At 35.0% G+C, this 27,940-nt stretch overlaps 3 protein-coding genes across 7 annotated transcripts in view; 1 reads left to right on the top strand and 2 right to left on the bottom strand.

Moving 5' to 3' along the window:
- Positions 1 to 27,940, top strand: part of comm3 — a 162,721-nt gene that overhangs the window by 108,085 nt on the left and 26,696 nt on the right. The window lies entirely within an intron of this gene.
- On the bottom strand, positions 420 to 26,798 carry LOC141401680 (uncharacterized). The gene is made up of 6 exons (XM_073982018.1): positions 24,592 to 26,798; positions 21,293 to 23,271; positions 10,119 to 10,338; positions 9,022 to 10,039; positions 5,148 to 5,416; positions 420 to 5,066 (listed from the first exon to the last, which is right to left on the bottom strand). Exons 1-6 carry the CDS (start codon positions 26,461 to 26,463, stop codon positions 4,020 to 4,022), a joined length of 6,405 nt encoding a protein of 2,134 aa, XP_073838119.1. The 5' UTR covers positions 26,464 to 26,798; the 3' UTR covers positions 420 to 4,019.
- Positions 11,247 to 21,292, bottom strand: LOC141403664 (uncharacterized). The gene is made up of 2 exons (XM_073986421.1): positions 18,654 to 21,292; positions 11,247 to 11,894 (listed from the first exon to the last, which is right to left on the bottom strand). The coding sequence occupies exons 1-2, from the start codon at positions 18,888 to 18,890 to the stop codon at positions 11,289 to 11,291; spliced, it is 843 nt and encodes a 280-aa protein (XP_073842522.1). The 5' UTR covers positions 18,891 to 21,292; the 3' UTR covers positions 11,247 to 11,288.

The raw sequence follows: 27,940 nt of genomic DNA, 5'->3' as shown, positions 1-27,940 counted from the left end.
CTGACTACCCTTAAAATATACTAGGGTGGAAAAAATCGATTTTGAATTTTGTGTTGCGGCAAATTGGCCAACTATGCTACTGGAGCAATATGAAAATGTTATACAATTTTCATAATTTTTGTAGGATTAGTTTTTTTACCCATAGCAATGAACTGGAAAAATTTTCTCTGCAATTGTGGCCAAAGTGGCACGTGTTAACATCATCCAATTGTGCTCAAACTTTGACAATCTTAAAATTTAACAAAATTAAACATTTCAAGGGGTTGCCGTCAAAAAATCCTACATCGATGTTCTATTGAAATCTAAAACACATACAATAAAATATTAAAATATTTTCACTTCAATACAATATTTACTTACACTTATAACAGAAAACGGCTGCATTTTCATTTCAACTTCCTCACTAAAACGCCTCTACATATTATTATTGTTATATGTCTTTATTTAAAAATATCGCATACAAACAAAAAGGGCAGTCAAAGTTATAAATGGAAAACGTTTAAATCTAAAAATAATTAAAAATAGGATAAGAGAATATATGTACGTAAAAGTAATACCTACAACATACCTCTCCCAGTAAAATAGGTATGCAAGTATGTGATACTGTTAGAATTTCTAAGAAATGGTACGGGTTATTCTGAATGAAATCTTCCCGTCAGTTTTCTCCTTTAAGCCAAAACGGTAGAGTGATAAAACTCACGGGGAGTTTTCATTCAAAATAAACCCCATTAGTTTCAAGTCTCATAAGGTTGTTAGCGCCTGGATTCTAGGTGGCATATCTTATCTTAAGGGTTACATGATTTAAATCTAAACATAAAACATAAAGACAAAAACACAAATTACAATTAGAGTAAAATAGGGTATACTTTTTTTTTTTTTGAAAACATTAAGGCACAAAAACACGAAAACAATCAAAACGATAGCTTTCAACAGTATGTCTGATACATTAGTACAAATTAAAAACTTCCAAAAATGCTCTACACCACAATTGTTTATAGTGGGTGACAATTAGGAACACTCGAAAGAAGGAAGATAGAACAGATGTTACTTTCACAGATCCATAGAGGTGTGAGTGTAATTTTAACGGGCAAATTATAGAGAATTTCGACAGTGATAGGACGAAGTGGAATGTGCTACGCCGTATAAGAGCCCTCTCAGCCGAGCCCTAACGTACACAGAAATTCATTTCGGGGGTCTCATCTGACCAAGTATGTCTTTTTGAAAGCAAAATGTTCAACAAGTGCAGTAAAATTTTTCATTTCGGGGGGTTGCGTGTCCGGGCCAATTTAAAAACAACCTGTAAACGTCTCTGCGGTCGAGTAGGTGCTACCACAATTTACGATGGGCGAAAACGAGAAATCATGCAAAAGAAAGGGTGCTTCTCTAGACCCTTTCTGAAAGAAAAGGTGCTTCTATAGACCTTTTGTAGAAGAAAGGGTGCTTCTGTAGACACTTTCTGAAGGAAAGGTTGCTCGTATAGACCCTTGCTGAAAGAAAGCATGCTTCTATAGACACTTTCTGAAGGAAAGGTTGCTCCTATAGACCCTTGCTGAAAGAAAGGATGCTTATATAGACACTTGCTGAAAGGAATCGTGCTTCTATAGACCCTGGCTGAAAGAAAGGGTGCTTCTATAGACTTTTTTGAAAGAATGGGTGCTTCCTATCCCTTGGACATTAAGATAATCTAATCCATGGTAAGGAATTCTACTAAACTATTCTAATAAATTTGGCATTTCCCATTGCCTTACCTTATTTGGATTTAAATATCCATAGTCGATGACCAAAGACGCCATATACATCTACAGAAGAGTAGTCAGCTACTACAGAGTAGGCGATGTCTGAAGTCATATACTACAGAGTAGAGGACGTCTGAAGTCACATACTATAGAGTAGATGACGTCTGAAGTCATCTACTTAGAGTAGATGACGTCTGAAGTCATCTACTATAGAGTAGATCACGTCTGAAGTCATCTACTATAGAGTAGATCACGTCTGAAGTCATCTACTATAGAGTAGATGACGTCTGAAGTCATCTACTATAGAGTAGATGACGTCTAAAGTCACTTACTATAGAGTAGATGACGTCTAAAGTCACCTACTATAGAGTAGATGACGTCTGAAGTCATCTACTATAGAGTAGATGACGTCTGAAGTCATCTACTATAGAGTAGATGACGTCTGAAGTCATCTACTATAGAGTAGATGACGTCTGAAGTCATCTACTATAGAGTAGATGACGTCTGAAGTCATCTACTATAGAGTAGATGACGTCTGAAGTCATCTACTATAGAGTAGATGACGTCTGAAGTCATCTACTATAGAGTAGATGACGTCTGAAGTCATCTACTATAGAGTAGATGACGTCTGAAGTCATCTACTATAGAGTAGATGACGTCTGAAGTCATCTACTATAGAGTAGATGACGTCTGAAGTCATCTACTATAGAGTAGATGACGTCTGAAGTCATCTACTATAGAGTAGATGACGTCTGAAGTCATCTACTATAGAGTAGATGACGTCTGAAGTCATCTACTATAGAGTAGATGACGTCTGAAGTCATATACTATAGAGTACATGACGTCTGAAGTCATATACTATAGAGTACATGACGTCTGAAGTCATATACTATACAGTACATGACGTCTGCAGTCATCTACAACAGAGTAGATGTTTTCGGAAGACATCTACTACAGAGTAGATGGTTTCTGAAGACATCTACTACAGAGTAGATGGCTTCTGAAGTGATCTACAACGGAGTGGATGATGTCTGAAGTCATCTACTATAGAGTAGATGACGTCTGAAGTCATCTACTATAGAGTAGATGACGTCTGAAGTCATCTACTATAGAGTAGATGACGTCTGAAGTCATCTACAGCAGAGTAGATGACGTCTGAAGTCATCTACAGCAGAGTAGATGACGTCTGAAGTCATCTACAGCAGAGTAGATGACGTCTGATGTCATCTACTATAGAGTAGATGACGTCTGAAGTCATCTACTATAGAGTAGATGGCGTCTGAAGTCATCTACTATAGAGTAGATGACGTCTGAAGTCGTCTACTATAGACTAGATGACGACTGAAATCATCTACTACAGAGTAGATGGTTTCTGAAGACATCTACTACAGAGTAGATGGCTTCTGAAGTCATCTACAATAGAGTAGATGATGTCTGAAGTCATCTAATACAGAGTAGATGACGTCTGAATTCATCTACTACAAAGTAGATGATGACTGAAATCATCTACTCCAGAGTAGATGATGTATGAAATCATCTACTATAGAGTAGATGATGTATGAAGTCATGTACCACAGGGTATATAGTTTCTGATGTCACCTACTACAGAGTAAATAGTTTCTGAAGTCATTTGCTTATAGAGTATATAACGATATAACGTCTGAAGTTATATTATTATGAAAGTTATATTATATAGTATAAAGTAAATTATACTATAAAGTCTGATAAATAATGTATGGCTTCTTAGGCCATCTACTATAGGACACATGGCTTGTGACAGCATCTACTATGTGCTAACTTATATATGAGGCCTCCTTTATGAAGAGGCCTCCCACGGAAGAGCTGTTGACGTTTGAGGTAATCTAAAGAAAAATTGACAACGTCAGAGGTCTTCTATATAAGAATATATGATAACTTAAATCATTTACTATAGAGTAGATGACCTCAAAAAGTCAACCGGAGAAAACGTTATCTACTCCATAACAGAGCACTTCAAACGTTTCTTTATATGTATATATTTACGCTATTGTAGATGACTTCAATCTTAATCTACTCCCTCAGAAATGAGCAATATACACTATTTTAAATGACCTCAGAGAGCATCAAATATATAGTGGAAAAACGTTTACCTCTATTACTCTATATTTAATTTCATCAGATTTCTTTCCTCTTTCAGACGATCTATAGACAATCTGTTATCCTAATTGTGGCATAGAACTGAAAATACGTTTTTTTTTTTGGAAAATCTAATGATTTTTCACTAACAACTTCTTACCTCCACCACTAGCTCTCAATGTTCTTTTCTTTCTTAATATTACGCGTTCTTTTCACTTCTTCAGCCCCTTTTAATTCTTCACTATTTTCATCAACACCATTTTCCAATTTCACCGTAACGTTCACCTTCACATCTCCTGCAATAATTGATTTCTTTTCATCTACACTTTCCTCAACAATAACCTTACATTCGGGTGCCACAATTTCTTCTTCTTCTACTTCTTCTTGTTTAACTTGTTGCCTTAATTTTGCCTGCAATTCCTCTATTATCTTTTGCTGTCTAGCTATTTGTTCTTTCCAATCTTTAGGTTTAGGTCCTGGTTTCTTACGTATTACCGGACCCTCTGAATGATCCCGCTCGATATGGGCCTTCACATTCACATTTGATGAATAGCAACGATCACAAAAATTACACTTAAACGGTTTTTCACCTGTATGCTTACGCATATGAATTTTACGATCAATGTTACGTAGAAATTTCTTTTCACAATATTCACATTTGAAATTTTTCAAGGCATCACCCATGTGTAACTTTCTATGGGCTATAAGGTTTTGATTGGCCCGAAAAGATTTTTGACACACCTCACAGACATAGGGCTTCTCTCCGGTATGTACCCTTAAATGGGTTTTTAAATCGGCACTACGAACAAACGCCTTTGGACACATGGAACATTGGTAACGTCGATCGTTAGTGTGATGACGCATGTGGAGATTAAAATCGGCTCTTGTGGCACAACCCAGTTGACAAATTTCACAAATGAATTTCATATTTTTGGAATGTCTCTGTTTGTGTTCTTCCAGGCGATAATAGACACGAAATTGTTTGTCACATTCATCACACTTAAAGGGTTTCTCACCGCTGTGGACATATTGATGTTCAACCAGACGATAATGTTTATTAAACGATCGTGGACAGTCAGGGCAGGCAAAACGTTTTTCACCACCACCATTTTGTTTGTTTGTGGTGGCTGGTGAAGTGTTGTTTGAATCGTAAGAATCGTAATCTTCAGCATTTGAGTCGTCCTTAAGTGATAGCTTTCTCTTGGGTGGTGAAGCCTGAAAAAAACACAGTTTTTAGTAAAATACAAATAATAATGCATCTTAAAATATAATTTGTGGTTAATAAACACTTCTTACCGCCTTCATATTTCTTGTGCTCCTTCTTGTTCTTCTGGGTGGTGACGCCGCCTCAGGAAATTCATGCATATTTTCCCCTGTCTCATTGTTATTTTCTTGCTTCACCGGGAAGTTGGCATATTCCAATACATCACTTGCACTCAATGTTTGTGCCTCATCCTGCCCAGCAGGTTCTTGCTTTATTTGAACGCCTTTTAAATTGTTTACCATTTCAGCAGCACTTTCAACTTTGACAGGCATCTGCATCAGACGTGTAAATACTACCTTAACTGCTCTAAATTAGTGTTCAAACTGCTCCCTTTTATATTAAATTAGTTTATAAAAATATTTATAAAGAATATTTTGTTTTTTAGGTGAATTTTATTGTTTATCTTTGCATTTATTTGTTTCTTTTCACTGCTTTTCCCTGATAACAATTAGAAACTGACGCTTGTTTTCGCCATATGACATTTGTTTTGTCGTGGCGCTCTTCCCTCACTTAGTGCGTGTTTACACGTTGAACATTTGAAGCACGCAACTTCGTTTTTTGATTCATTAGATTGTTATAGTACGTTTACATATAACCGGATTTAATAAACCCAAATGTCATAATGTAGGTTAAACGCTATAATATTAACAGTCTCATCTGGATTTCATTTGACGTTTAACCTATGAAATTGACAGTTGAATTCGAGTGGATTTCGTAAATGTAAACTTAGCATTATCCTATTTTGTTAATATTTTTATTATCTTCATAGTCGAAACGGAATTTCTTGTTGGTCTGTACCAGAACTTCAAGAATCTACTAATTTTTACTATTTTTTCGATGTCATAAAGGAAAAAATTGTTATCGTACTAAATTTTTTTATATTCTTGCTGGGTGTAGAAAAGACTTTTGGTCTGTTCCAGAAATGCAAGAATCTACTAATTTAAAAAAGTTTTTATGGTCATTCTAAATAACATTTGGCCTGTTTCCGTACTTTATAAAGTGGTAAAAGTCGTAAATGATTTTCATATAAATTTTGTGTACGGGAACGCAAAATGTGTAAAAGTGGTAAAAATTGTAAAAACTTTGTAGTTCTGGAACAGAGCAATTATTGTTGTTTACATTTATCGAAAACATTAAGCCGGTTTTAACGATCTTTTACAGAATAATATTGTTTAAACAATTAAAATGACCAAAACCTTTAAAAGTCACAAGTGTTTGTGACAAAAAGTAGCTTGTTACAAATTACGGAAAAATTCAAATCTACAAGAACCGAAAATGAAGTTGCGTGCTAAAATTTCAACGTGTAAACATGAATTCACTCCCTTTGTCGTAAATTTCAAGGGTACACTAGATATGAAATTGACTAATAAATGCATGCTTACAGTACCCTTGCTTGTCATTTGCCAGCTGACTCTGTGAGTACTCTCTCCCTCTCTCCTTGATTTTAGATATGTAAACAAACATCTTGATCAGCATTAAATAAAAAAAATTATGAATAAAAATAATTAAATTAAAATAAATAAAACAAACGAAGTGGTTCTTTTAAATAAACATACATTAATTGGAACTTCATAAATCAATGTAAAAATAATAAATTTTCTACATGAAAACAAGTAACAAAATTTTAAACAGTTGCCATAGTGGATTCGTTTTGTTTAAATTTTCCTATTAATTTGTATAAATACATGTAAGATTTTACAAAAAATGTAAAGTATGGACAATTAGGTCTTCTGCAAGGACTCTTAATGGGATACAATTTCCTTGCCACTTACATATCTGGGCTTAAGGGGCACTTCTAGGATCGGGCTGAAATTTTTACAGTAGATAGCCCTTGGCATCCTGAATACAACGATATATAATTTTCCGGGGGGAAGTCCATCCTTCCCGAGATATGGGTCATTAAATCCCCGGCCAAAGGTCGGCTACTTAAGAACACTTTCAGTTTTAAAGAGAGTTTTGATCGCGTAGCCCACTTTTGACCCCGTCCATAGGAGAAAGTCTTAAATTCCCTGGCCGAAGGCCGTCTACTTAAGACCACTTTCAATATAAAAGAGAGTTTTGATCGCGTAGCCCACTTTTGTCCCTGTCCATAGGAGAAAGTCCCCCGGAAAATTATATATCGTTGTGTTCAGGATCCCAAGGGCTACCTATGGTAAAAATTTCAGCCCGATCCGAGAGGTGCCCATAAACAAGATATAGGTGTTAAAGTACGAAATTTCCGAAATGTCAAGACCCATATCTCGGGAAGTATGGACTTTTCCCGGAAAATTATATATCGTTGGAATCAGGGCTACCTATGGTAAAAATTTCGTGTCGATCCGAGAGGTAGCCCTAAACGACACTTGTTCCCATATCTGCTTATTGTTTTGAGTAGTGCTGCTTCCTTTTTTAATTTAACTTTAACAACACCATCCACATTAGAATAACCATTTTACCGCTGCATCATATTTAAATTTATGCCTTGTGGATTTCTTTCCAACCAATTAAACCACGATAACAATAATCACATACCACATTAGGAGTGTAACACAAATTCGGAATATATGAACTGTTAAAATACTTTTCAGAGGCTTCGATTAGGGTTTTGGTTAAATTGCTGGCTTCATTGGTAGTGTAAATTGGCCACAAATATAACAGAATTGATTGCGATTTGGACAACCCATAGTTGGTACTTCTGTTCGCATTGCTTCATTCTTGGTGGTATTTTCATTTGGTTTGTCAAAATGTCATTTTTTCCATCAGAGTGAATATGTTGGATTTATTCCGGTTGGACATTCTATTTACCTAATCACAAATAATAGGTAAAGGAGAATCTGTGCTTATTGTATTTGTGAAGTGTATGGAACATTTTATTTTTGCTTGTATTATATACATACATTTCATATACATATTGTGAAATTATAATTAATAATAATGATATACATCTTATGGAATAATTAAAAATAAATTTGATATTCATAAACCAAACTAATGGAAGAGTATAGTACTTGTGGGTGTATTCAAAAAATCATAGTTAAATAGTAGAAGTTAATGAATTTTTGTCTGGGTAGAGAAAAAAATATTGAAATAAATTAATGGCATGTTTTACGAATACAAGTTCGTACTTTTTTTGAAAAATATTTGAATTGTTTTATTTATTTTTAATGAAACATCTTATAGAAACAGGCCATAACGTTGGCAAAGAATTTACATAAAAAAGGTAAAAAATACAATGTACAATGTTTACATTTGATATTCTGATTTATTTGAAATCTACTTTCAAATCCGTCAAATAATTTGAGAAAGGGCCAATTCAAATTCTAGTGTAATTCATTTGCCAAATATGTTAATTGGTTTCACATTTATTTTTGAATACTAAAAAATAGTGGTGTAATTCGTATTGTTGCTTAAAAATAATCCATCATAAAAATATATAAAAATACAAAATAAATAAAAAATATATTTTTTAATGTTGTCATTTCATTGATTTTTCATTTTTTTTTTTATCAAGAAAATAATATACTGTTTTAACAATTTTTCTTATTTAAATATATAAATATGTATGTAGTTATACTTTTAGTAATAGTAAATTTTTTTTCAATTTTTTAAAAAAAAAAAAATTAAATTGTTAAACAAAGAGAAGGCCAAAGATGCTTGTATATTTTGTTTGCTTTGTCGGCAAATAAAGTTTTGAGTTGATATATTTCTATGAAATTATCATTTCAAATGGAATTCTTTCTCACACTTTTGTGCCGCAACTGTCAACTCAAAATCTGTTGCATTTTAATTTCGTCAAATGTCTTCCACCCTTTTTGCCAAGCTATAGAGGGACAATCAGTTATCCTAATTGTGGCATAGAGCTAAATACATGTTGATTTTTAGTGTGTCTTATGTAATCCTAACTTCTTACCTCCACTAGCTTTTAGCTCTTAATTTTCTTTTCTTTCTTAATATCACGTGATCTTTTCACATCAGACCCTTTTAATTCTTCAATATTTCCATCAACACCATTTTTCAATTCCAATGCAACATTCACCACCACACCTCCGACAATAGTAGGCTTCTTTTCATCTTCCTCAACACTAACCATACAATCGGGTAACACAAATTCCTCTTCTTCTTTTTCCTCTTCTTCTTGTTGCTGTAATTTGGCCTGCAACTCCTCTAATAACTTGTGTTGTTTAGCTATTTGCTTCTTCAAATTTATGGTTTTACGTCCTGGTTTCTTAGGTGGATTCTCTGAATGATCTCTCTCAATATGGCTTTTAGCATTTAATTTTGATGAAAAGCTACGTTCACAAAAATCACACTTAAATGGCTTTTCACCTGTATGCGAACGCATATGAACTTTACGATCAATGTTACGTATAAATTTCTTTTCACAATATTCACATTGGAAATTTTTCAAGGCATCACCCATATGTGATTTCTTATGGACTATAAGATTTTGATTGGCACGAAAAGATTTTTGACACACATCACAGACATAAGGCTTCTCGCCAGTATGTATCCTTTCGTGAGTTTTTAAATCGGCCTTGCGAACGAAGGCCTTTGGGCACATCGAACATTGGAAACGTCGATCGTTAGTGTGCTGACGCATGTGTACCTTATATTCCTTTTGGGTGTAACAACCCAGTTGACAAATTTCACAAATGATTTTCATATTTTTGGAATGCCTCAGCTTGTGTTCGTGCAGAAAATCACTTGTACTAAATTGTTCGTTACATTCATCACACTTAAAGGGTTTCTCTCCGCCGTGGACATGTTGATGTTGAAACAGCTTATAACGTCTATGAAAAGATAGTGGACAGTCAGGGCAGGCATAACGTTTTTCACCATCATTTTGTTTACTTGTGGTGGAAGAATCGTTGTTTGAATCGCTAGAATCAGAATCTTCAGAATTTGAGTCCTCCTCAATTGTTGGCTTTCTATTGGGCGGTAAAGTCTAAAAAACACATATTTTTGGTAAAATATAAACAATAATGTGTCTTTAGATATAATTTGTGGTTAATAAAGCCTCTTACCTCCTTCACATTTCTTGTGCTCCTCCTTGTTTTTCGGGGTTGTGACGCCTCAAGAAGTTCAGTTATTGTTTCCTCTGTGTCATTACTTTTCCTTTTCAAGGGATAGTTAGCATATTCCAATACATCGCTTGCATTCAATGTTTGTGCCTCATCCTGGTCAGAAGCTTCTTGCGCTCCTATTAATTTGTTTACCATTTCAGCGCTTTCAACTTTGTAAATACTACTTTATATCCAGTAAATTATTGTTCAAACTGGTCACTTTTGTATTAAATTAAATAATATTTTGGTTTTTATGTAAATTTTATTGTTTATTTTTCCATTTATTTGTTAATGTTCGGCCTTTTCACTGTTTTTTCTAAACGACGCGCTTGTATTGCCCATATGACATTTGTCGTGGCGCTCTTTTGTAATTTATTGCTGGTTTACACATTGTAATTTTGTTGCACGCAACAACGTTTCTTGATTCACTAGATTACTGTTATAGTACGTTTACATATAACCGGATTTAAAAAAACCCACCTAATAGTACATTTATATTTACGAAATCGAGTGGATTTCAGCTGTCAAGTGAAATCTCATCTGAAATCCAATGGATTTCATTTGACGTTTAAGCAATGGAATTGACAGTTGAAATCGAGTGGATTTCGTAAATAGCATAAATGTCAATTCCATTGTGTATTTAACAACCATAACTTTAAAAATAGTACAACAATTACTACAGGTACCATAAATTAAGTTGCGTGCAATACAATTTCAAGGGGTAAACATGCATTTACTGTGGTAAATGGTCAAGGGTACACTAGATACGAAATTGACTAAAAAATGTTCGCTTGCAGTACCCTTGCATGTGATTTACCAGCTGACTTTGTGAGTATTCTCTCCCACTCTCTTTGATTTTAGATATGTAAACAAACACTGTGAACAGCATTAATAAAATTAAAATTTATGAATAAACAATAAATTATTTATTAAAATAAATATAACAAACGATGTGGTTATTTTAAATAAACACATAAATAAATTTGATTTTCATAAATTAATGAAAAATGAATACATTTTCTACATAAAAAACATGCAACAATTTGTAAATATGCACCTTGTGCATTCGATTTTGTTTAAATTTTCCTATTAATTTCTATAAATACATGTAAGATTTTACGTAAAATGTAATTAGACCTCCTTCTGCGTTGTATTTTTCTGCAAGGACACAATTTCCTTGCCACTTATCTGCTTATTGAGTAGTGCTGTTTCCTTTTTTAATTTAGCTTTAACAACACTATCCACATTAGGATATAGAATCTTTTCCCTTGTATTATAACGAAATCCTGTAACTTTTGTTGAACAAAAATAACACTTCTCCGCGCAATGTTCATATTGGGATAACCATTTTACCGCTGATTCATATTTAAATTTATGCCTTGTGGATTTCTTTATCCAACCGATTAGACCACGATAACAATAATCACATACCACGCTAGGAGTGTAACACAAATTTGTTGGAACATATGAACTGTTAAAATACTTTTCATAAGCTTCTATTAGAGTTTTGGTTATATTCCTGGCATTCATTGGTGGTGTAAATTGGCCACAAATATAACAGAATTGATTGCGTTTTGGACAACCCACAGATGGTACTTCTATTCGCATTACTTCATTGTTGGTGGTGGTATTTTCATGTTGTTTGCTTGAAGATAGTGATGATGATGGAGGAGATGGTTTTTGTTTTATTTTGTCTGGTTTGGTTTTTACTCTTCTTAAGCGTTTCTTGGGAATAACCTGTAAAGGACAATACTTTCATTGAGAAAAAAAAATGTATCAAATATTGAAATCCTCTATTTTAGGAGAATGTTACTTTTAGGGGCATTAGGGTAAGTGCACCTAATGTCGGCATGTACCAGTAGTCGGCACCTTTTGACTTTGAACTCAAATAACTGAAAATTAAGAAAACAAAATAGGAAAAAAATCTTAAAAATACATTAACAATATTGTCAGCTAACCTTATATAAAATTTCAGTGAGCTAGGACCAATTTTTATATCGAAATTAAAGTTTTTGTCAGTGAAGGGTTTTCACCACAACCGAAAATGCATGTTTCTTAAGAAAAAAATTGTGGAGATGTTAACCTTATAAGCTCTGTAATTATATTAAAATGAAGAAATTTTCCACAACATTTTTGTTATAAAGGTAGAGAACAGTTAAAAGAACACTTTAGGAAAAGAAATTTTTAAAAACATTTATAATTGTGCAATTTTTGCTGATGCCGACTTTAGGGACAAAAAAATATAAAATTTGCCTGAAGTCGGCATGGGGTTATAAACATTGGTTTTTATCGATTACTTTTAGCTAAAAATTATAAAAAAATACTAAATAAATGCTTCAAAGGCAAATTAATAAAAAAAACTGTTTCAATTTGAATGGAACTTTAGCGATTTAAAGCAATATTAGCCATGATTTGAAGTACGTACGTTGCGGGGTGCCGACAACTGGGTCATATCATGCCGACTATTGGTACGACCTAATTTATTTAAACAATATGTTTAAATGGATTCCGATTCGAATTTTCGATTAGAGCAGACGTATTTTTTCAATCAAATTTTTTCAACAAATTTTTGAAAAAAAAAAATATTAAAAAACAGGAATTTTCGAGTTCCTTTCCCCAAGCCGCGAGCGTTTCTAGCAATGGATAGTCATCTGTCCTTGGGCAGCCAAGAGCCGAAGAAACCGCCTGATAAGATTTTGACCGGAAATGATGCTGCAAATATACCCTTAAACCATTCCAAAGATGTTCTCAAACAAAGACAGATTTCGAAGAAAGCCGCTGATAAGGTGACGAAAAGACCAACTTCGTCTGGTAATAATCTTGGTAAAGCATTAAAGGAAGCTGTTTTTTCTGATACGTCAAGCACATCCAAAATATTTTCCAAGACAGACATGCTTTTCGTTTCAAATACGGAAAAATCTGCTGCATCAATGAACGATCAAATTGACACCGATTTTAACGAAAATACTGATGGATACGAATCTTCAAGAACTAATTTTGAGATTAGCATGGATGCTTCTGCTAGCTCAGGAGAAGATAATGATGGATTTCAGCGTGTGCAGGAAAAACGATCCAAACGAAGAAGAACCGATAGTGATGTCGATGTTTCAAAACCCCAAAATACGAAAACACAGCTCTCTGTAAATGTCACACATAGTGAAGGTTCGCAAAATAGATATGCTATTTTAGGGACTTTGGATTTTGAAAAAGAACCTGAGAGTTCTAGGAAAGTTGCTGACTCAAATCATGGACGCAGAGTTTTGGAACCAAAACACGTAAAGTTTTGCCCACCTATTTTCCTAATCGATATAAATATCGGACGTTTGGTAAGTGAGTTGAATGCTAAAAATATTGTGTACAAAATAGTAAACAAAAATAGGCATAAAAGCAAACTGTACGTACAGGATCCTTTAGTACACGCCGAAATTATGGAGATTTTACGTGACGGTAAATTCGAGGCTTGTACTTATACACCCAAACAATTGAGACATATAAATGTTGTCCTTCGAGGCGTATATCATGCTTCAGCAATTAACGATATTGAGTTATGTTTACACGCTCAGGCACCAAATACCGTACATAAAGTCACAAAATTTAGTACTCAACACTCTAAAAAGAACAACTATGAAACAGGTCTATTCTTAGTATCGCTACTTCCGGGAAAAACTATTTCTGACATTTCACACATTAGGTACGTATTAAAGCAAAGGGCTTGGTTTGAATCACCAAAAGCTAATAGAAAGGTTCCACAATGTTGGCGTTGCCAACAATGGGGCCATATGTCAGCAAATTGCTGTAGGAAACGTGCATGTGTTAAGTGTGATAAATCCCATGAACCAGGTCAATGTGAGTATGTGCAATCAGAAAATAGCAAACCATTCTGTGTGAACTGTAAAGAATTTGGTCACCCATCCAGTTACAGGAAATGTCCCTCTTACTTAAAATACGTGGAATTCAAAGAAAAATCTAGAGTATCATCACAACAAAGTAAATTTCAGGCTTCGAGAGCCGTTTTTTCCGCAGTTAATGGAGTTAATATGGTTCGGCCTGGTTAATCATTTGCTAACTGTCTCAATAACTCTCGAAATCATCCATCCAACACAGTCCAGGAATTCCTAAAAATCGCAAGAATTCTATGTGAACTAGAAACCCTTTCTTTAGAGGAAAAAATGGAACGCTTTATTAAAAGGCATAAAGAAATGTCAGCCAGTGAGGCTAAGGAAGAATGCTTAAGGTTGTTAAACGAATTTAAGCATTCTTATGATCCGTAAAACTATTAATTTCTTAACCCTTAACGTTAGGTCGCTGATTGATGTCAGCCGCCGAATTGATTTATTGAATGTTTTAACTGCTAACAGGATACACTGTGCATTTATTCAGGAAACACATCTGAAGGAAATGCATAGAGTATCTTTAAAAGATTATGTATTTTTGGAAAGTAAAATTGGTGTTGGAGTAGCACTTATACTTCGTGATAACATTGATTTTACTAGAGTGGAAATTCCACATATGCAAGTGCCACACGTGTTTGTTTCAATTAATATGACAATTGACGGACAGTTAAAAACAATTCTGTTGGGAACTGTGTATTTTGCCTCGAACTTAGGTGATTCTTTCATTAATGACAGTTTATCCAACATAAACAATTTTGCACAAAACTATGATGGGATTCTCATTGGAGGCGATTTGAATAGTAGAAACACTTCATGGGGTGACACCTTTACAAACATAAATGGTAGAGCACTTCTACGTTGGTTAAATAATAACTCGCTTGTTAGATTGTGCGATTCGGTACCATCATATCCTAATGGGTCGTCTTTTTTAGACCATTTCATAGTAAGCCCAACTTTAGTGAATGTTCTACAGCCAAATTATCGTATAGAAAGTTTATCTACATTTTCCGATCATTTTGGTTTGAAATTGCAAATTACGTTTGGAGGTCTGGAGTTTATCGTAAGACAACCTCAAGAATATATGTCTTTTGAAAACACTAATTGGAGTCAATTTCAAGCTGACTTGACTGCAGAATTGGAGGCTCATTTTCCTCCTCATGATACAAATCTTTCAGACAGAGATATTGATACATATATTGACGAGTTTACTACTACAGTGAATTTTGTGTCTTCACTGCATTCAGAAAGAATACAAATGAAGAATCGGAAATATAAGGTCTCTAGGGAAGTTGAAAATCTCTATAAATTAAAACACGAGTGGCAAAAGCAACTGAAACGATTATTTCACAGAAATATGAATAGACAAAGTCAACAGTACTTATTACTGTCAAAGCAAATTCAACTACTCAAAATTATAATCAAAGAGAAGGTTGAAATAGAGCAGGCACAAATGTTTGACGATAAACTTCGAAATATTAAACCTGGCCCAAATGCACATAGGCAAATTCACGGATTAATAGGAAGTGACAGGAAGTCAGTAGTCAAAGATTTATCGGTAAATGGTGTGACCGTTATTAATGAAAATGAAAAATTGAATATCTTGAAAGATCATTTTGCTCAAATTTATAATGGTCCGGCTCCTAATAGAAATTTGTCTCATATAGAACATTCAATAAGTGATTATTTGACTGATGTTCCTAATCACAGAATTCAATTCAATACTTCGTCTACGTCGTTTAATAACGAACTCGACAACAGATTCACAACTGTAGAATCCGTTCGTCTAACATTGTCAAGTCTAAATAATAAAAAGTCATGTGGTTTGGACAATATTTCTAATTTCCTGATACGAAAGTTTCCATTAAAAGCAATACAGTACCTCGTTGTATTATTTAACAATTGTTTAAACAATTCATATTTTCCTAAATTATGGAAGATAGGAAAGATCATACCTATCAAAAAGAAACAAAACTCAACAGATATTAACAATTTAAGACCGATTTCAATGCTTTCAAATTTGGGCAAGTTGTTTGAAAAAATTTTGAGGGAAAAAATGGATGAAGGTTTACCAAGTGACTATATTTCAGATTTTCAATTCGGCTTTAAAAAAGGTCATTCTACGGTGGATGCACTAACCAAATTCAATAACGACATCATTTCTAATTTGAGAGAAAGAAAATGCACCGTTGCAATTTCGCTGGACGTAGAAAAAGCCTTTGATAGGACGTATCACAACGGTATCGTGTATAAAATGACCCGTTTAGGTTTTGACCCTCATATAGTTAAAATGTTCAAAAGCTTTTTCACTGATAGGAAATTTTACATTCAACTTGGAAATGTTAAATCTGATATAAATAGTGTATCTTGTGGGGTACCTCAGGGGTCTATTTTATCGCCACATATGTTTAATATTTACATGCACGACTTTCCTCATACACATCAAAATTCTTTGGGTGTGTTGTACGCTGACGACTGTCTTTTGTATGCACACGCGGAATCTCCAAGTGAGGCCTTAGCTATTGTATCCTGTCACTTACGAACGGTTAATGCTTTTTATACTGAATGGGGCATAAAGATCAATACTTCCAAGAGCGAAGCTATGTGTTTGAGAAACGCTTCCGGGAAATGCAAGAGATGGGTAGTACCTGAAAGTAAGTCCTTGAACCTGTCTCTAAACGGTGTGGAAATACCATTTAAAGACAGATTTAAATATTTGGGAGTTTGGTTAACTAAATTGTTTAAATTTAACCAAACTGCACGCTGCAATTTGGGGAAGGCATACGGTATTAAGGGGTCATTTGGAAGGCTCCTTAATAGCAGGGCATTACCTGAAAAAACAAAGTTATTGTTGTATAAAACATCCATTAGACCCGCACTGGTTTATGCCTTCCCTATATGGTTTTCCATTTCTCCAACGGTAATGAAAGAGTTCGGAATACTAGAAAGAAAAATACTACGCCTCTGTGTCGGAAAGAATTTCCAATCGTATAACAAGCGTTTCTCAAATCGTTACATTTATGAGGCAGCTCATGTTACCCCAATTTCAGTGTATGCCATGCAATTAATTAAAAATTATGTGAATAGACTTCATATGCATTCAAACTCACTTATGCAAAGAGTTGTTGAAGAGCAAAATGAGTTCAATTGGGAAAATACCAACTATATTTCACCTCTTGGTATTGATTTGGCGATGGCTTTGGAATCTATTGAGTGCCCAGAGTTTTATATCAGCACCTCTCCTGGAATACACAGGGGCTAGGTAACGAGCAGATGAAAGGTTTTGTCGATGGAAATGTGTTTTATTACTTAATGCACATGTCTATCGATATTACAGTTTGTCTGCTTAGTTTAAGTAGTTTAGGTTAGGTTTAGGTTAAATTTAGTTCTAAGATAAATTCAAATTGAGACATGCTCTCAAACATTGAAGTGTCGGGAGCAAACACGTTAACATATATTAAGATGTAGTTTCAATACAACGAACAAAATATGAACAAGCAAGGTGCTGTATTTAACACACAAGTCATTAAAACCAAATATTATAGTTTTAAGGATTCTGTATAACACTGTTCAAAATTTTGCATGTATATGTTGAAAAAGGAAAAGACTCAATAAATTTGAATTGAATTGAATTGAATATGTTTAAATTTCCTTATTTTTTGAAGTAAAATCAATAGAAATGTATATAATAAACTAGAAATGTATAAATAACAAATGCTTAAGCTATTGTTCTTTCAAATATTTAAGAAAAAATATAAAGTATGCATTTTTTCTTTATTTAAATATAACATGCCGACTACTGGATCATATCATGCCGACTATTGGGTAATGGTGCCGACTACTGGTGAAAAAACAGTATTTCACTAAAATTGTAATTTTTGCATGTTGAACAGAAATAATCAAAAAAATTGTTTATATAATCTAAAACTACACATAATAACGAATCATAACAACTTAAATTCAGTTTGATTGGACATTTAGACTCGGAATTACATACGGCTAAAAATACGAGAATCCTTAAAGTGCCGACTACTGGTGCACTTACCCTATATGGATTGTTATTTTTTAAAAAATATTATTTTAAATTAGGGCATTAAAACAGTTTATCGCATCTACTAGGGTTAGTTGATTGGTTCAACAGTTGTTTTTGTTGTAACAGTATTTATTATTGTATGTTTGTTCTGCTCAATCTGGGTCTACCTCCAGTTCCAGGAAAGTGGCTGCTTCGATGCGATTTATCTACAGATCCTCTGGAGTTCTTCAAATTCCGACCTGTAGTGGATTTCTGTAACTCATTTTTCGAGTTACCGACAAAAATCGGTTAAATTAAAATGCTTATAATTTCGGTAATTAACGAAATTTGTCGGTAAGCTAACAACCAAAATAAAGTTGTCGCTAAGTCTTACCGATAGCAACAATGTTGTTGTTTTATTGATACCTTTAATTCATAATTTTTTTTTTCATTTTACCGATTTTTGTAGGTAACTCAAAAAATGAGTTACAGAATCCCACTACTGCCCTTGTTTATTTAAACCATCACTATGAAGTTCCTTTATATTAACTTCCCCCACAAAACAAAGTTTAACTTATCCCCTTCCTTTCTTACATTATTTGTTTTTCTTGCACTCCACCTTAATGTCCTTTCGCTTAATTTTGGTGTCTCATCACGTAGTTCACAACCTCCTCCAATGTTTTTCTGTGTGATTTCTTTGGTTTGTTCTTGTCCATAATCATCATCTATGCTAAGGTCTATTATCTCTTCTTTGATGTGCAATTCATTGCTGTTATTTGTTTGAATTGTTTCTTTAGGTTTATTTATTGCACCAGTTAATGCTTTTGGCATTTTTTTCCGGCAAAGAATTTAACAAATTTAAAGATTTTTTTGTTTACATTTGCTCAACTTCAAACAATAAAATAAAACAGCTGACTTGTCATGTTTTGTCTCTCAGAGTATGGGAAGGAGAGTGAGTACTAACTGTGGTTGAAAGAAATTTATTTTTATTTTGTTTTGAGACGGAACAAGTGTCATTTAGGGGCACCTCTCGGATCGGTCAGAAATGTTTACCATAGGTAGCCCTTGGGTCCATGATCCCAACGATATATAATTTCCGGGGGAAGTCCATACTTGCCGAGATATGGGTCTTGACATTTCGGAAATTTCATACTTTAACACCTTTACGTTGTTTGTGGACACCTCTCAGATCGGGCTGAAAGTTTTACCATAGGTCGCCCTTGGGACCCTTAACACAACGATATATAGATTTCCGGGGGAAGTCCATACTTCCCGAGATATGGATCGAAAAATCGAAATACTCCTGTAATTTGTTGGTTTGTTTATTTTTGTGGTGCTCTTCTCTGTGTGTGTGTGTGAGTTGCATGCATAGTTTTGCAAAGAGGGTTATTGGCGGCAAAGAATTGTAACGTAAAATATTTAGAAATTAATAAAAACAAGTTTTATTTAGATATTTTTTTATGTGTAAAAAATATATATTTCATATACATATTGTGAAATTAATAATGATATAAATCTTATGGAATAAATTAAAAAAAATACGTATTAAGAATAAAAATAAATTTGATATTCATAAACCAAACTAATGGAAGAGTATAGTACGTGTGGGGTATTCAAAAAATCATAGTTAAGTAGTAAAAGTTGATGTCTTTTTTTCCTGGGAAGAGAAAAAATATTGAAACAAATTAATATTGGACAATATTTTACATAAAGAAGTGCACAAAATACAATAAACGTGGTTTTCAAGAACTCATCATTTTTGCATTTTTAATTACTTTCAGAACTTTTAGCGTAAAATATTTTGAGAAATACCACTTCAAACTCCAGTTTAAATTATTTGCCCAATTTTTTCCAAATGTATTAATTTGTTTCACATTTATTTTTAAGTATTAAAAAGTTGTATTGTAATTCATGTTGTTACTTAAAAAATACTCCATTATCAAAATATATAAATACAAAAATATATATGTGCGTGTGATTCCTTTTTTTAATGGAAAAATTATGATTCTCAGGAGATGTAATGTAATTAAATTTGTTTCATTTGAGTATGGTATGTAGAAAAATATTGGTTTTGAGGAAGGCCCATAATCTTTTCTTTTTTTTTTTGGGATTTAAAATCCTTTTCACTAACATCTTAGTTTGTATTTAATAAAAAAATATATGTGTATATTTATTTCAAATAGAATGTAGTTTTTTATAGTAATATTTAACCTGGTTTTATTACATGTTTTAAGTCTTATGAGTCTTTTAGTTGTTGTGTTGTTGTTTTCTTAGTTCTTTAATAAACTTTTTTTTTCTTGTTATAATAATTCATGTTTTATCAAAAATAGTTGTGTATAATATTTTAACAATTTGTTTTTTTTTTTTTTAATATAACAATAGTTATACTTTTAGTAATAATATCATTTTTCTCAATTTCCAAAAATATATAAATAATTTGTTAAACAAAGACAAGGCTAAAAATTCTTGTCGATTTTGTTTGCTACGGCGGCAAGTAATGTTTTAAGTTGATTTTGATATTTTTAAGAAATTATCATTTCATAATAAAATTTAGAAAATTAATGGAATTCTTTCTGTTCCTTATTGTGTAAATTGGCATCTTAAAATCTGCTGCATTTTGTATCTATTACTAATTCTGCTTATGCGAGGTTTTTCTTTATGAAAATAAGTATCAAATTAAATGCCCTTTATAAGGTTTGGATATATTGGAGTTGATTTCAGAAAGTAGAGGAACAAGTCTCATCTCACTTGGAACAAATAAAAGATAATTGGAATTTAAATTTATATGTTCTGCTGATTTTGGAGGCTCAATGTTGAACTACTAAATATGAGGATAGGTGGCAAATTGAATGCCCTTTTAAAGACATTAGAGTTGATCTAGGGAAGCAGTGTAACAAATCTCTAATTACTTAAAAAAAAAACTAAATAATTTATATTCATTTTCTGCAGGTAATGGAGAAATGATTTCCTGTGGATATAATGTTCTTGTAAAGATGATTAAATTGTTTGTGTGCTGTGTCATTATGGAACACCAAACCTCGTGTTCATTCACATTTGGCAGGTCCACCTACTTCGCCTAAAAGTATGCATCTAATTTTAAGGTTACAAATTTTCCAATGCTTTTTTCATTTTTCTTTTTACCATTTTCCTCTCTTCAATCTCCAAATTCACTTCTTCACTTGCCTGGATTTTCTCGGCGCAGAGCTAAACAACCAATTTCCCTTCTTCTGGCTTAGGATTTTTGACCCAAAACGGTAAAATAGCTGGTAATTTTCCTTTCCTTCTTAACACTACCTCCATCAGCCGGTGTCGTCAACGACTTTCTGCTACTCGAATTTTCTTTTTCCGTAGTAGTTCCACTGGCAGTGGCGGTGGGTGTGGAAATATTATCCACTTGCATGGAAACAGTGACGGAAACTTGTTGTATACCCAATGATGTTTTTTGTTGGACCACATGTGTGTTAGTAGCAGCAGCAGCAGGGATATTGGATGAGCTTGCCTGGGGTTTCATCGCTTGTTTGGCTGCTTTAGTAAAAGGATTATCCTTAAGGCCAGTTGTGGCAGGTGTTGCCACAAGTTGGGCTGGGGGTGGTGATGATTGATCCACCAGTGAATTATTATTTGATGGTGTTGGAGAACTAATTTCCGAAATAATATATGTCTCACTTTCCAGAGGAGCTGTTGTTGTTGCTCCAACGATGCCTGGCGTTGCTGCTGTAATTTTTGTGGGTACGATAATCTCATTTATATGCTGTTGCTCTTCCATATCACTTTCGTGTATGGGTTGCATTTCGGCTGGTATGATTTTTTCATCGGTCTTAATTTGCATCATCAGCTGCTTTTGCAGTTCCTCTATGAGCCGTTTTTGTATCTTCAACTCTTCCCTAAGGCTGTGGGGCTTAGGTCCAGGTTTCTTTCGACCATTTTCTGCTATATGATCACGTTCAATGTGGGCCCTAACATTAAATTTCGACGAGTAGGCACGGTCACATATTTCACATTTGAAAGGCTTCTCTCCGGTATGCGAACGCATGTGCACAGAGCGATCAATTTTACGCAAAAATTTCTTATCACAATGTTCACATTGATATGTCCGACATTCCTCACCCAAATGTGACTTCCTGTGGACACTGAGATTCTGATTGGCCCTAAAACATTTGTGACAAATCTCACAAACATACGGTTTCTCTCCCGTATGGACACGCATGTGTATCTTCAAATCGGAATTGCGGACAAAAGCCTTGGGACACATAGTGCAATGATATCGCCGATCATTGGTATGATGCCTCATGTGTAAATTCAGATCCTGTTTTGTGGTGCAACCCAGTTGACATAGCTCACAATGGAACTTCTTTTCTTTGGAATGTCGTAACTTGTGTTCGTTGAGTTGCATGCGTATACGGAAGGTTTTACCACATTCGTCACAGGCAAACGGTTTCTCACCGGTGTGTATACGTTTGTGTTCCACAAGGCGTACTTTTTTGTTAAAAGTACGATCACATTGATCACAGGCATATCTCTTTTCACCCAAATGATCGATAATGGGCTTAATATCTTCCGGAGAATTGGGATCATTGCCGATGACAGAAGTTGTGGTAAATGTTTGTTGACCATGTTGTGCCTTGGAAACTGTTACAATAACCTGTGTATTAGGTGTTGGTGTAAAGGGACTTACTGCCAATGTGGTTGGTATGGGACGACGAATCTCTTCGGCAATCATTCCTTCGTTTTGTATTTGTTGCATTATATCGGCAACAGGATCTTCCAGGAATTCTTCATCTCTGTCTGTTAGACCAGCAAGAGGAGCTGTTGCAACTTCAATATTGCTAGACGCGAGTGTTGTTGTTGTGATTAGAGTTGGAGGATCTTCCTTTTCAATTTTTGTTTTTACGGTTTTACGTTTTCTTTTCGGTGCTGTTTTCATTGTTGCTATTGCTGCAGGGGTTTTCTTTGTTCGTTTTTTAGTGGAATTAGTGGTGTCAGGGGACGTTGGAGTTGAGTTTGTTGTCTCCACTTCCTGCTGCTCCTCCTCCACAGTTGGAATGGTTTCAGTTTCAATGACCATAGGTGTTGTCGTTGTTGTGTCATCCTGAGCTTTGCCGATGTCGGTGTCCTTAGATGTCGCTTTAGCTTTTTCCTCTTTCTCCTTTTTAACATGATTTGCGGATTTACGTCGTGTCTTGGGAGGCTCCTTCGGTTCTGGGGGTTTCACCTAAAGAAAAGAAACAAAGAAAGGTTAAGAGTTTTGTAACAAAAAGGTGGGATTTTGCCTCAGAAAGTAGGAAAACTTCTGTCTATAGAAGACTTCTAAAGGAAGTCCTTCAGTTATAGAAAGCTCGTAAAAAAGTTATTTCATCTTAAGAAGGTCTTCCATCTTTAGATGGGTTTCTAAGGGAGCCCTTCCATCTACAGAAGATTCCTAAAGGGGATATTTCATCTATAGAGGGCTCCTAATAGAGGTCTTCCATCTACATAAGGCTTCTAAAGAAGGTTTTCCATCTGTAAAAGGCCCCTAAGGAATATCTTTCATCTAAGGGAGGTCTTCCATGCATAAAAGGTTCCTAACGGAGGTCTTCCATCTATAAAAGGCTCCTACATGAGGTTTTCCATTTATAGAATGCTTCTAAAGGAGGTCTTCAATCTATAGGAGGCTCCCAAAAGAGGTGTTCCATTTACATAAGGCGCCTAAGGGAGGTCTTCCTTCTATAGAAGGCTACTAAAGAAGATTTTCATATATACAAGGCTCCCAAGGGAGGTCTTCCTTCTATAAAAGGCTCCTACATGAGGTTTTTCATTTATAGAATGCTTCTAAAGGAGGTCTTCCACCTATAGGAGGCTCCCAAAAGAGGTTTTCCCATTTACATAAGGCTCCTAAGGGAGGTCTTCCTTCTATAGAAGGCTACTAAAGAGGATTTTCATATATACAAGGCTCCTAAGGGAGGTCTTCCATCTATAAAAGGCTCCTACAAGAGGTTTTTTATTTATAGAATGCTTCTAAAGGAGGTCTTCCATCTATAGGAGGCTCCCAAAAGAGGTTTTCCCATTTACATAAGGCTTTATATACTAAGGAGGATTTTCATACATACTAAGGGAGGTGTTCAATCTATAATATGTTCCTAAGGGAGTTCTTCCATCTACGGAAGGCTCCTGAAGCAGGTCTTCCATCTATTGAAGGCCTCTAAGGGAGGTCTTCCACCTATAGAAGGCTTCTAAAGTATGTTTTCTATCTGTAACAGGAGGTCTTCAATCTTTAAAAGGCTACTTCCCATCAATAGAGGGTTCATCAATGTATAGAGGAGGTCTTTCATCTAGAGAATAATCCTAAAGGAGGTCTTCCCTAAAAGAGGGTTTTCCTCTCTATAGATTGCTCCTAAGGGAGGTTTTGCTCATGTACAACAAACTGATGTCTCCTATGGGATTCATTTTACCAACAAAATTTTCTTGCGGTATTTACACTACCTATATCATGTATGGGGTCTTCCATCACCATAAATGAGGACAACAATTTTTTAAAGAGAAAAAAATTCCTTACCTCTTGCACCTGACGTACACTCCTGCGAGGCCTCTTGTAAGGTGATTTGGGTTCCGCGGGCTTTTCGGGCGAAGAACGTCTCTTGCGATTTGTTTTCTTGGGGGATGGAGATGAGGGTCTCTCTGTCTGTTCTTCAACCGGTTCCGGTACAATTAACACCGCCTCCTCCCCAACCACCTCCTCTTCTTGTATTGGTTCTTGTTCCACCTCAACCGTAACCGCTTCTTCACTTGTCTCAATAATTGCTGCTGGTAACTCTGAGATTTCTTGTACGGTAACTTCTTCGGACGTTGCTATTATAACCGGAATTTCTGCCACGGTCACACCAGAATCATGTATCTGTATGGACGATATTACCTCTGTTTCCAAGGGAATATCTGTGGGCAAGATGACAGTTTCTGTTACCGGCTCCTCTTCTTCGGTAACATTATGTTCATTGATAGCTTCTTCTGTGGTACTAATATCCAAAGGTATTTCAGCCGGTATAGTAACCATGGCATCTTGGGCAATAACCGGTGTCTTCTCCACCACTTCGGTAATGATGAAAACCTCCTCCTTAATCTCTGTTTTGGGTATAACATTAACCTCATTACTGGCCGGCAGGTCTTTGAACACCTCATGTTGTTGCCTTAAATGCTTTTCGAATAACTCCACATTGGCATATTTGCTTTCACAGTGGCCACATACCAGAAACAATTTACGATGATTTAAAATGAAAACATTACCACACGACTGTAGGCTTTGCTCCGCCACCAAATCTAGGGTAAGAGCAACAGGTGGCAGCAACGACGACGATTCCAGTGTTTGTATTGGCTCCTTTTTTACAGTTGCTCTCAACGCTTGTAGGGGTGGTGTTTTGGCGGGCAAACGGTTGTTTCGATTGCGCAAGTTCCGCGGGGAATTCTCTTTTTCTTGATCTTCATCACTGTGGCTGAGGTGGCTGGCATTGTTATTGGTGGTGTTGTGGAATAGTTGATGGACTTCGTCCAGATGACGACTGAGATTCTCTAAATTGGGATATTTTAAATCACAAAATTCACAATTGTATATGAGCTTTTGTTCCTGCTGATAGACATAGATGTTGCCACAGGATTCGGTTTCAGATGATTCCGTTGAGCCAATGGAAGATGCCACACTGCATGTGGAATTGTTGCTTTGGCGTCGTGAAACTTGTCGTAGGTCACCACCGCCACCTGCTGGTACATTATCTAGGTTTTTGTTGTTTTCCTTTCGGTTGCGTGGAGATGTTCTTTGTGGTGCAGATGTTGTTGTGATGGTTTCCTCTGCAGTTGTTGTTGTTTTCTCAGGCGCATCTTTTGGGTTTTCAGATGTCGTTGCCTTTTTCTCATTTGTTACGGCTGCAGACTCTACCTTTTTGTTTGTTTTCGTTGAAGAATTCGCAGAGCTATCAATGCTGGCGTTGTTGCTGTTATTGGTATTTGTGTTGTCATTGTTGTTGTTGCTGGTGGTGGTGGTAATGTTGGTTGCAGAGGTAGATGATGTTTGGCTGGTGTTACTATTACGGCTTGTACTACGACTTGATTTACTTTCGTGGGACTTTTTTCTTGTTGATCTCTTTTCTGGGAAACGTATACGTTGTGCCTCCAATTCCGCTTCTTCGTCACTGCTCATTAATTGTTCCACCTCTTGTTCCACTTCCAAGACATCACTTGCCAAATCATTCACCTCATCGTCGTCATCTTCTTCGTCGTCTTCTTCCAGATCCTCTAGCTCATCCTCATCATCCTCGGAATCTTCGGAATTTATATCGTTGTCGTCTTTTATGTGTTCCTCGTCGCTACCATTTTCATTCACTTCCACTTCTTTATTTTCCATTTTAATGGGAACATGCTCTAGCAAAGTGTTGATCATTTTAGAATACGTTCTCAAACGCTCCAACTTTTTATAAAACAACTTTGTCAGCAATTTATTCGAAACTAATTTCTATACTTTTTTGTTGTTTAATTTTTCTTTCTTCCAATATTTTGCAAGCAAATAATATTTTTGTTTTCGGATTTCATTTATTAGTTTTAACACCATCCGCAACACACTCAACAATTCGTTTCATTGGACGCGTTGTTTTTTTTTGTGGTGGTACTTTATCTTCCACACTCACCATTCGCTCTCTCTCTCTTCCAACACAAGCAACAGCCGTCTCTCGTGTTTGCAATTTTTTGTTGTGGTTGTGCGATCTCCATCCACAATCCACAAAATGTGAGGGTTGTATTTGTTTGGCATGGAATGTAAACACAGACAGAGTTGTTATTTTTAGTACTGTTGGCTCGTTGCAAATGCAAAAGGGAGTATATTTTATAACGGTTTTGGAAATTAACGAACAATAAAGAAAATTATTATATTAAAAAAAAAAAAAAATAAATTAATGAAATAGTAGACCATAAATAAGTCCCGATTTACATTAGGCGAGTTTACTTGCGGCAATTTTTCTCGTTCCTTTTTAAACTTGCCTCTTGCATTTATAAAAGGCAATTCTGTTCCGAAAAGTTTTGTTTTCAAAACAATGAAAATAGTGTCAAATACGAAAAATATAAAAGGAATTGCCTGAAAATTGCCGGTACGAGCAATTTTTTTCCAAGGGGTATGGAACCCCTTACGTGTCTCTCCAACAAACTGAGACTTGCCGCAAGTAAACTCGCCTAATGTAAATTGGGACTTACAGAAAGGAACGTTTTGAAGAAATATTTTAGAATAAATTATAGTACGTTTACATATAGCCAGATTTAATAAACCCACTAGGTTTAAAATATCAATTCCCTTGCGTATACGTCAAATAAATCCTCATAAAGAAGGTTATAAGTCTGCACCATGGCAGAACTACCAGGTAGTGGTATCACACCAGCTGATCGAATATGAAAAGTCAAATCCCTTTATAAAAAAATTATTTTTGTTGTAATTTCCCCAACAACATAAAGAAAGTTTTGACATAACATATTCAACATTTTACGATGCCACTACCTGGGTAATTGTGCCATGGTCTGCACATAAGTTTATATATATTGTGCATACGCCAAATAAATCTTTTCAAACAAGGCACATTTATATAAGATAGACGTGACAGTCAGCTGTATTTTTACTTTTTTTGTAAATTTGGTTTTCAAAATGTAATAGGGTCTATTCATGAAATTTGAAACTTCGAAATTTGCTACCATAAAATTCTTCTTCTTATCGTGTAATAACAATGACCTACGACAGTTCTGTATACTTTATATGTATTTACATTTTGATTCAAATTTGTTCTATTTTAGAGGATTTTCAAAATGTATTTATGTTTCCTGAGATAATTTGAAGAACGACGCTATTATAGCCCGTTTCCACGGTACGTCGTTCGTTC

Source organism: Musca autumnalis, unplaced genomic scaffold, assembly GCF_047663935.1.
Source record: "Musca autumnalis isolate F117 unplaced genomic scaffold, ASM4766393v1 scaffold_4, whole genome shotgun sequence".
Classification (NCBI taxonomy): domain Eukaryota; kingdom Metazoa; phylum Arthropoda; class Insecta; order Diptera; family Muscidae; genus Musca; species Musca autumnalis.
The sequence above is the reverse complement of the archived record's forward strand: the minus strand, read 5'-3'. Positions and strand labels throughout refer to the sequence as shown.

Bases quoted from the DNA above. Each gene is read 5' to 3' on its own strand.
- LOC141401680 (XM_073982018.1), bottom strand. From the start codon at position 26,463: ATGATCAACACTTTGCTAGAGCATGTTCCCATTAAAATGGAAAATAAA. The intron at 10,339-21,292 runs AGCCAGAAGAAG...GATATAAAGTAG, and splicing joins GTTTTGGGTCAAAAATCCTA to TATTTACAAAGTTGAAAGCG. The intron at 10,040-10,118 runs GTAAGAGGCTTT...TGTGTTTTTTAG, and splicing joins GCACAAGAAATGTGAAGGAG to ACTTTACCGCCCAATAGAAA.
- LOC141403664 (XM_073986421.1), bottom strand. From the start codon at position 18,890: ATGCCAAAAGCATTAACTGGTGCAATAAATAAACCTAAAGAAACAATT. The intron at 11,895-18,653 runs GTAAGAAAGGAA...TGTCCTTTACAG, and splicing joins GTGCAAGAAAAACAAATAAT to GTTATTCCCAAGAAACGCTT.